The sequence below is a fragment of the Fragaria vesca genome, linkage group LG3, assembly GCF_000184155.1.
Source record: "Fragaria vesca subsp. vesca linkage group LG3, FraVesHawaii_1.0, whole genome shotgun sequence".
NCBI classification, from domain to species: Eukaryota; Viridiplantae; Streptophyta; class Magnoliopsida; order Rosales; family Rosaceae; genus Fragaria; species Fragaria vesca.
The window spans coordinates 727846-738052 of NC_020493.1; the positions used below are offsets into that span (position 1 = coordinate 727846).

Here is a 10207-nt window from a genome sequence, read left to right on the forward strand (position 1 = left end):
GAGAGAGAGAGAGATCTCGCACAAAGTATTAAAAAAATGAACTAACATAGGTAATAAGACGACTCAAAACTGACATACCTGTAATGGATATCTAACAAATGCAGGTTCAAAACGACCTTGGCAATACTTATAGAATGCAAAGGTCAATACTGGAAGTGCAAGAAGAAATGGTGTAGACTGAGCAGCTTTTTTGGTAGTCAACAATCCCAATAGAACCAGTTGAGAAATAAGCAATGCAGACAGAATGCGACCATGGACATCAGGCCAGAATGCTGCAGCACTTTCATATTCCTGGTTGTAAACATTTATGATCTGCATTTGGAGAAAATAATTTATATACATTTTAAGAAAAGTGATGTATTCCAACAAAAAAGGTATAATGATATCTAAGTTAGACACTTTGTGCAAATCTCATTGGTGACACCAAGTATGTTCATATGGATGAATACACAGATATACATAATCCTAATGATGTGATATACAGTAATCAAGATACCAAATTTTTACCTGATGACGGAACACAACATAAGCCAGGCCAAAGAAAATAATTATGAATGGAAGTAGAACTGGTGTCAGTGTAGCATATACAAGGCCCAGTAAAATATAAAGCTGTATACGAGGCTCCCCAGTGTTGAAACCAATACTTCCAGGATCCATAGCCTCCTCCCTGTCCTTGTCAGTTTTCACCAGGAAGGTATTCTTCAAGTGATATATAATAAGTGGCTTCAACATCAAGATCTCCGCAGCAATACCAGCCCACCCATCAACCATTATATATGTTATGAAGAAAGTTGCTTTTATTGGGACTGCAGTACCAATTGTCACTGGAATGCTGCCGAAAAGAAAGAAAACAAAAAATTAATTTCAAAATTCAAACAGCACAAAAGTAAGATACTATATAAACAGAACAGAATGACAGTCACAACTCTGATACCTATGTAATCACAAAAATTGTCACATCATGAAAATGAAAGGTAATACGTACTCAGATGGTGATTGGTGCATGAAAGTTTTTAGCTGTTCAAGTGCCGATCCAGCTATAATGCTACCAAGGAATACATTCACCAAACTGAAGAGATAGTATCTAGATGCTGCTCTCCTCTCAAGAGAAGACCGAGATGCATATCCCTCAAATTTAGCCATGATCATCAATATGGTTGGCAAAAATATCAGAAACAACTTCAGTGCAATCCCAGGCAGAAAGCCTGTAATGACTGACTTGATGAACTTCCTGCATATATATCAAGGTAAGATTACTAACTAGTGCTAGTAAAAGCTAGAGATGCCAAGTCAAAAAGGTTCAAGGATGAGATAACTCACACTTCAACAATGGGCTTTAGGAATGGAGCTGCTTTCTCAAGTCCCTCAATGCTTGCAAGAGATTGTACAAATGCAATGGGGATCATGAAAAAGAAGGTGAGGAAAAAGAATGCAACACCCATGATGAGCCTCTTAACTGTGAGTTCTACATATGGAATAGCCAGATTTGGCCAATATACATCGCGTGGCTCTGGAGCCCATTCGGTTAACCAAATAGTTGGATTCCTAGATTGCTGAGTTTGTGCACAAACAGCAGCACCCCATCTGCTTTTAAAGGAAACAAAGGCAGCTGCCACAATAGACTTGGGATCGTTTGAAACTTTCTCCCTTTCTTCAGGTATCTGAAGAAAAAGAAAAGACAGATTATGAATTTGAAACAACCAAAAAATATGGCAGCATATATTTGACAAAGAAATGAACAGACCGGCACTTACTTCCTTCTTTAATTTGTCAATCTCAGATTGATAATGTTCAATTGCATCAACTTTCTTTCCCCAAAGTCCAAGAAAACCAGTCTGAAAGTTGTATACGCACATCCAGGTTTAAGCAAAAAATTAAATATCAACTTAAGAACTTGGAAATACTTTAGCACTAAGTAGACCAATCTACCTTAGTCAAGGGCCTCACTGAAGTTTTGCTTCTTTCAAGTTTGTTTTGGTAGTAGACAAGCCAGTTATCCATTTTTTTCTTCTTCTTTACCAATTTCGCAAGTTTATTGGCATTGTACACCACCTGCATATAATTTGTCACTGGGTCAAGTTTCAGAAAACAAAAGACTTCTTTTTATAGAAGCAATTGTATAGCTTTGGCAGTTCAAGGATAAAGTGAATGAGATGTTTCAATAGCTCTCTCCTGGCAAATAGAAAATAATAATGCATTGTAATACAATGCATTACGGCTACCGTTTCAATACGAAGTGTAAGGAAGATATTGCAGAAACTGCATAGTTGATTTTTAGAACCAAAAAAATTTCTTTTGTAATATCTCTCAAAAATGCATTGGTAACTAAAGCTTTATATAGTACTATTTAAAACATGTAGAGGGATAGATGGCTCCTTAAAATTCTAATAAGAGTATCATATAAGAGCATCCTTCTGTTTTCCGGGAACAAACCTGATGAGTGAGATAATGATCCGGATGGTTGACCAGAAAAAAGTGCTCCACAAGCTCACTTACAGATTCATCTGGATCTGGTGGAACATTTCTGACAAGGGCCTGTAAACAATATGATAGTTTGGCGTATAAGCATGATATTATAGAGTTTTATCATTTTTTCAGGGTAGATAATGCAAATGAGCTCTGCTTGTATCCGTATAGCTTAATACTCTAGATTATTCATCAGGTAATAGCTCAAATATCAGTTTCATTTCTTATCCTTGTTACAAGAGGCAAAGGGCTATAAAAGCGCCTGCTTGTTACTGTAACACATATATGATTAGTATATCAAGCAATTGACATCGCTACTCAAAAATACCTTACAATAAACAGTAATCTGAACTCATGTTTTCAGGCAAAAAGCTATAAAAGTGAAATGTTTATTACTTTAACATATTCATGATTAGTATATCAACTAATTGACATCACTGCTCAAATGTGCCTTACTTGCTAAACATTAATCTGAACTCGTATGTCAAGGCATGAGTCAATCTCACCGTAAATTGATCGGGTCGTCGTCTTTCTGTGGCAAGAAAATGCAACCGCATATTGGCTACTTTCTCATACTCCTTCAGTAGCACATAACATGTCCAAAAGGTAAAGGCATACGCCACCACTATATGAGTCCACAATCTGTGAAATACAATTGCATGTGTATTGCACTTATTAGTAAGAAAGATGAGATTTAACCAGGATTGAATGTTGTCTACATAAATTAGATGTCAATAACACCAGATAGGTAGACTATAATACAGAGAGAAGAAAAATGGCAACAACTGCATAAGAATGTTCAATATGAAGGAATTTCTTTATTTACAATTATCCAACAATACAAATGCTCCCAAATATTAAAAAAAAATGACCCAGAAAGAAAATAAAGGAGGGTGACTCACCTTTGAGATTTTTCTGGAATATTTGATATAGAGAGCCTATCAATGTCACTAGACGTTACATTCTTTAAATGAGCGGCAATATCCAAAGTGTTATTTGTCCAGTTGACTGGTACCAAAACCGCCCATGCAACAAGTGCTATTGGAACAAAGATTTTAAGCCTGCAGTAATATAAGGAGAATAATATCATCAACATATGAAGTAAAACTTAAAATAAGCAGTATAATGCCATACTAAGAGCATGAGACAGCAATTTAAGTAAATTGGTAAATAAGATAAGAAAAGAAAAGAAAAAATTGCAGCCTACCCTATCAAGTATATCCTCAAGTAAACAGCAGAATCCAATCCTGCATGATCAATAAGCTCCGGTTCCGGCATCTTCAATGCTTCCGGCATCCAGTTCAGAAACCTCACATAGGACCTATAGTCTAGATTGACAAACTTTCTCACGAATGCGCCAGAGCGCGTGGGACTGTCTCTTACTCCCTTTAAATACCATTTTGGAAAGTAGACTCTGTCGTTGAACGGCTGAAGCCTAAGAAATGCAAATACTACAAAGAAAAGGAAGGCACTAAGGATGTTGATGGATGCTCCAACCCCTATATCCCCTAGTGTAGCCATTTATATCATCAGAAGGAAAACTGCATCACCCTGTAAACAAAATACAAATTAGAAGCAAAATTACAGAACAAAACACTAAAAGCCCAAATTAACAAAAAAAACTCCTAACAACAAAATCGAATAAAGTAAACTAGAGCGCTCCTATATACCAAATTACCCTCTTTTCATTTAATACATATTAATCTAACATCAGCCCAGCTTAGAATCAGTATCCATCAACACAACACAACTGTCCGAAAACATATTAGATCTAATCCTTTCCATTTATATCCGCTGTACCAAAGACTACCAGCTCAAAAACTCTCAAAACACTTTCCTAATTCTCACAAATAAGAATTAATTCAACACTAAACCATTAGATTAAAATAACGAATCAATTAACAAACCAAGCAAAATCAGGTAAGAAAAGCGTGGAATTAAAGAAAAGAGAGAAAGAGAAGAAAAGCACACCAGAGAGATTTAAGGATCGAGGATAAAATTGAGCAGAATTAGATTGCTTAGAAATTATACCCAAGAAAAAGCCGGATTCTTTGCACTCCTCCACACAAAAACTCAACCTCACGCAAACTGTAGCTATTTCGGATATGCCCGCACTCACTCCGCGCCACTATCAATGAGAGATTGGATCCACAAAATAATAATAATGAGAAGCAATGAGATCTTAGTGATCTTGGGAGTGGTTTTGGTGGGAGCGAAGGAGTTGGTTGGTGTTTAGGGTTTTGATGGTTACGTTTTTTTTACTGTGTGGAGAACTAGTCCAATCTAGTCCCCTCTGTCAATTATATAACTATCCTCCTTCGATGTCGGCAAATCGCCTAACGGCTACTTTTCGCGGTTCCCATACGCGCGTAGGTAGCGTGTGGATTGCACGGGGGTATCGGAGTGGAGGGAGCTGGGTGGGTCAGCCCCAGACCCGAGAAAAAGCGGGTTGGGTGATGATGAGGTCCGAGTAGTGACCGCGTGGGGTACGTGGCGAGATGCGGGGGACAGCTAGACCGGGGTTGGATTGGGACGGCCGCAACCGGGTGTGATTGTGTTACGCGGGTTGTGGTAGGTGGAGCGTGACGGGCGTTTGAGGGAGTGACGCGTGGGATTTGTTAAGGAGGGAGCACAAAAGATAGGATATGGGAGGTCAGAAACAGTATGGTGGTACTTGCCAAATAGTAACTATCAAATTATCAAATCACTATGATTGTCTTGTTTTGGATGTTGGTCTAAGAACAAAAGAATAAAAAATGTTGTGTGGGGTTTTGTTTCCTTTTCAGATTTTAACATTATATGTAATTACTGTGTATTATTTGTCATGACCATAGATTCAATAAGATATGATAATCTTGTGTGTATAATTGTTTAGAGTTAGTGTCTTTTACGATTATTTATCAAACTACAACAAAATTAGTGTATGTGACGTGGTTTAAAATTAGTATTTTTTACGATTATATATTAAACGATACAAAAAAGTTTGTGACATTTACTGAATCGTTCAACTATTTAATTTATAAGGCCAATTCGAGCTGGTAGTTCAGCTCAATAGTTGACATTTCTAGTCAAACACTATTGATTCAAAGAGGCCTTCATGTTTCCTTTATCTTCCCCTTCATCTTCTTAGTTGCTTTGCCCACCATTTTGACATTTCACAACAAAACGTGGCTCTATGTTGTTGTAAGAGCGTATAATTGTGTTCAATGTTCAAACTTTACCATGTAGCTACATTTGGACTTCCCATGATTCCAAGTTTTGTACTCGTAGCCTCGTAGGTTGGCGATACCATTAAATTCAACAAAAGGGGAATCACATATGGGTGGCCTATCACAGATATTATTGAGTAGAATAGGGTGCCTGCTTGCTTTGCTTTTGTCCTCAACCATAATACCATAACCCAAACTCTGAACCCTTTCTTGGATTGGCCAGCCAGATTGACATTAAGATGAGGTAGAATAGACATTTGGAGCATTTGTCTTGAACAGTCGGCAAAAAAAAAATCACCATAGAAAGCTGTGGTTAGCAGCCTACTTTCAATCTGGGGAGAAAAGGACATCTTTTTCTGTTGAGATATGATGGCCCAAGAAATAATACTTTTACTTTAGAATAAAGACTAATTCTGTGGTACATATGGTGCAGACTGTTCCAGATCATCTAATTTCTTCTTTTTATCTATAGTATCTTGCACAAGCTTCATCATGCTGTTATATGCATCCTCTTGATTCTTTTATTCCTTTCAGATTTTAACGCGTAATAATTGTCTAATATGGTATTAGAGTTTTGTTTACACGAGGTTTTGAGTCTTCTTTAAGTTACAAGTTTGGACTAGACGTGAAAGAGAGTGTCAATTTCATATACATTGTTAATGTATTTGCCAATGGCTTAAGCTTTTGTCCGGGGCATATTGGCCGGCTCTCTAGCACAACGTTTCAAAGTGGAACAAGTAACTGATATGAATTCAAAGATGAAAGACATGGTTGTTAATTAAATATTTACATATGGTTATTTCAAAAGCAGGAAAGTTAGGATCACTTTGTGAATTAGCCAACATCCTATTCCTCAATAGAGGATGGAAGTGTCATTAGAGCGACGGCGATTGATTCCATGCTTAGCCTCAGTTAGGATTCTCTTGTGTGCAAGCTTTGGCAAGTTAAGCTATCTGCACCCACCACAGCTCATAAGAAATCACTGTACAAACCGGTGCAATGTCACAGTTTGTCAAAAACAGACAGAGAAAAGAAACCGAGTCCTTTGTAGTTTCATTAAACTAAAGCTTACAAGCCACAAGGATGTACATCTTTTAAGATAGGCAGATGAACACCCAAATCTTGCGCCCTCTGTAGTAAGATATAAAATGAGATTCCACAAAACAGTACACCTAATCCGCAAACATTACACCTCCATTCAGAGGATAGAAAAAATGATGAGGGTTTTAGAAGAAATGAAGCTTTGAAAGGAAGTTTCTAATTCAAAGGATTTTATATCCTCGTTGCGGTTCCGGCTTCTTCTTCTTGCCTTTTTCGGGGCGTCCCCCGAGTCTGAGATGGATGAGATTTGGACCTAATTATCCGGTCACTATTAGTTTTGTTATGGAAATTTGTGAAATGAATACTTAAGATATTACCTTTGGTAAACATTGATTCGATCGATTAACAACGTTATGCAAAGTTCGCCACCATCATCATCATCTTCATCCTCATCTTGGTAATCTGCGGCTGCCTCACAAATCTCAACCATGGATATTGCAAATAGGTTGTAAGAATGAGTTTTGCTCATGCCTCTACCGCAAGAGTGTTCGCTTAATTTATAGATAGGATGTCGTCTCCAAGCGCTACTGGTTTTCGCAAGTCAATGGACTAACTAATAGCGTGCGTGAATTTTTGTGAGTTTTTGAATTCTTAAGTTTGATAGTTTTCTTGTCAATTTCGGTTTTACCTTAGGACGGCCGTTTGAAAGGCTATTGGTTTTCGTAAGACAATGGACTAAACAGTTAGTGGTTTTGGGCAAACAATAGACTAATTAATATTGTGCGTGAATTTTCGTGAGTTTTTGAATTCTTAAGTTTAGTAGTTTTCTTGTAATTTCGGTTTTAACTTGGGATGGCCATTCCAAATGCGAATAGATGGTTGTAATGGTGGATGAAGCTTCTATTCATACATCTAAAAACGACACTTGGACCTCTTCCTTTTTTCAAGTTATAATTTATGTAAAATTACTAACAAAGACATATAAGAGTAAAAATAAAAATAAAAAAAAATCATCTTTTACCTCTACGACAGTAGTCTTCATCCAGGAGAAAAGCATTAAAACCATCTCCCTATGTCAAAATAAAAAACAAATTAAGGTTATCTTTCAGCTGGTTGCAATACAAAACTCACAACTTGCTATGTATAGCAAAACTCACGACTTGGTTATGTGCATCAGGTCATTTTTAAACTTATGTTTTCTACACTTCTAACGTCTTGAACTTATGCACAACATTGGAAAGGTCAAATGTACAACTCCTAGTCTCAATTCAAGGCTGTAGATCTTCATGAGCAGCATCTGGCAACGGCGACGTGGATCCTCCAGTCATTTTGCTTTGCACTGGCGTGTTCCGCCTGGATTGGCGTTTTGTGGCCACAATCACGGTCTCATACAGAGCTTTTTCCTCTTCATCATCATCTTCAGCACACTCTTTAAAAACTGGATGCACATATGCGCTTTGAAGGTAGCCTTTCAAGTTCAGGTTTGGTTCTCTGGCATGTTCCAGAGTATCTTTCATCTTTGCTTCCTGATCCCACAAATAGAAAGACAGAATAATCTTAGATAGAGAAAGACATGTTACACCACTAGTGATGCAAGGTATAAAATAAAAAACTGAACTGAAAGAGGTATAAAAGTTACTAAAAACTGAACCGGAAGAGGAAATAAGTTGCTGTCTTTGCTGGAAGAGGAAACAACCGGAGAAATTGCATACCTGTAATGGATATCTAACAAATGCAGGTTCATAGCGACCTGCACAATACTTATAGAACGCTACGGTCATTATTGGAAGTGGAAGAAGAAATGGTGTAGATATTTTAGCTCCTTTGGTACTCAACAATCCCATTAGAACCAATTGAGAGAGAATCAATGCAGACACAACGCGACCATGGACATCAGGCCAGAATGCTGCAGCACTTTCATATTCCTGGTTGTAAACATTTATGATCTGCATTCGGAGAAAATAATTTATACATGTTGTAAGTGCTGTATCCAGCGGACATATGTAGTTGAACACTAGGTGCAAATGGCATTGGTAACATCTAGTGTGTGTACATATGCATATGCATGGATGGATATACTGACATACAGAATCCTTCTAATGGTGAATTCAGGAATCAAGATACTAACACTTTACCTGATGACGGAACACAAGATAAGCCAGGCCAAAGAAAACAACTATGAATGGGAGTAGAACTGGTGTCATTGTAGAATATACAAGGCCCAGTAAGATGTAAAGCTGTATACGAGGCTCCCTAGTGTGGAAACCAATACTTCCTGGATCCATTGCCTCTTCCCTGTCCTTATCAGTCTTCACCAGGAATGTATTCTTCAAGTGATACATTATCAGGGGCTTCAACATTAGAATCTCTGCGGCGATACCAGCCCACCCATCAACCATTATATATGTTATGAAGAAAGTTGCTTTTATAGGGATTGCGACGCCAATTGTCTCTGGAATTCTTGTGAAAAAGAGAGAACAAAAAACAGAAAACTTCATTCAAAATTTGAATAGTACTAAAAGGAAGATTATACAATTGTAGACAAACAGAAAAGAACTGACAGTACTCAAGTTTGATAAACATGTAATCACAATGATAGTCGCATCATGAAAATGAGACGTCTGACAATAAATTTCAAACTGTACTTACTCAGAAGGTGATTGATGCATGAAAGTTTTTAGCTGTTCAAGTGCCGATCCAGCTATAATGCTACCAAGGAATACATTCACCAAAGCAAAGAGATAGTATCTAGATGCTGCTCTCCTCTCAAGAGAAGACAGAGATGTATGCCCTTCAAATTTGGCCATGATCATCAGTATGGTTGGCAAAAATATCAGAAACAACTTCAGTGCAATCCCAGGCAGAAAGCCTGTAATGACTGACTTGATGAACTTCCTGCATATTTATCAAGGTAACATTAGTAACTAGAGCTAATGAAAGCTAGATGCCAAGTCAAACGGTTCAAGTATGAGACAACTCACTCTTCGACAATGGGCTTTAGGAATGGAGCTGCTTTCTCAAGACCCTCCAGGCTTGCAATAGATTGTACAATTGCAATAGGGATTATGAAAAAGAAGGTTAGGAAAAAGAATGCAACAGCCATGATGAGCTTCTTAACTGTGAGTGAAACATATGGAATAGCCAGATTTGGCCAGTATACATCGCGTGGCTCTGGAGCCCATTCGGTCACCCAAATAGTTGGATTTCTAAATTGCTGAGTTTGTGCACAAACAGCAGCGCCCCATCTGCTTTTAAAGGAAACAAAGGCAGCTGCCATGATAGATTTGGGATCGTTTGCAACCCTCTCCATTTCTTCAGCTATCTGAAAAATAGAAATTATGCATTTGAAAAAGAACCAAGAACAAGCCAGTGTTGAAGACTTTTGTAGTCAATGCTTTCCTATTTCAACTAGGAAGTACGGTTTTATGTTCACTTGCTGCAACTGTTTGCTTTATCTTAATATCTAGTATTTTTTTTTTTTTTTTNTTTTT

At 37.6% G+C, this 10207-nt stretch overlaps 2 protein-coding genes across 2 annotated transcripts in view; both read right to left on the minus strand.

Moving 5' to 3' along the window:
* Positions 1–4741, minus strand: part of LOC101301848 (uncharacterized protein RSN1-like) — a 5701-nt gene extending 960 nt beyond the window's left edge. The window contains exons 1-11 of the mRNA XM_004293269.1: positions 4498–4741; positions 3674–4017; positions 3369–3527; positions 2973–3108; positions 2434–2535; positions 1930–2052; positions 1755–1835; positions 1321–1661; positions 986–1231; positions 508–832; positions 79–312 (exon numbers count right to left, since the gene is read on the minus strand). Coding sequence (XP_004293317.1) covers positions 79–312; positions 508–832; positions 986–1231; positions 1321–1661; positions 1755–1835; positions 1930–2052; positions 2434–2535; positions 2973–3108; positions 3369–3527; positions 3674–3987 — 2061 coding nt within the window. The 5' untranslated portion in view covers positions 3988–4017; positions 4498–4741. The remainder of the gene's footprint in view (positions 1–78; positions 313–507; positions 833–985; positions 1232–1320; positions 1662–1754; positions 1836–1929; positions 2053–2433; positions 2536–2972; positions 3109–3368; positions 3528–3673; positions 4018–4497) is intronic.
* Positions 4742–7984: 3243 nt separating this feature from the next.
* LOC101304851 (uncharacterized protein RSN1-like) overlaps positions 7985–10207 on the minus strand; it is a 4297-nt gene continuing 2074 nt past the window's right edge. The window contains exons 7-11 of the mRNA XM_004295245.1: positions 9698–10038; positions 9366–9611; positions 8852–9176; positions 8429–8662; positions 7985–8242 (exon numbers count right to left, since the gene is read on the minus strand). Of these exons, the coding sequence (XP_004295293.1) occupies positions 7985–8242; positions 8429–8662; positions 8852–9176; positions 9366–9611; positions 9698–10038 (1404 nt within the window). The remainder of the gene's footprint in view (positions 8243–8428; positions 8663–8851; positions 9177–9365; positions 9612–9697; positions 10039–10207) is intronic.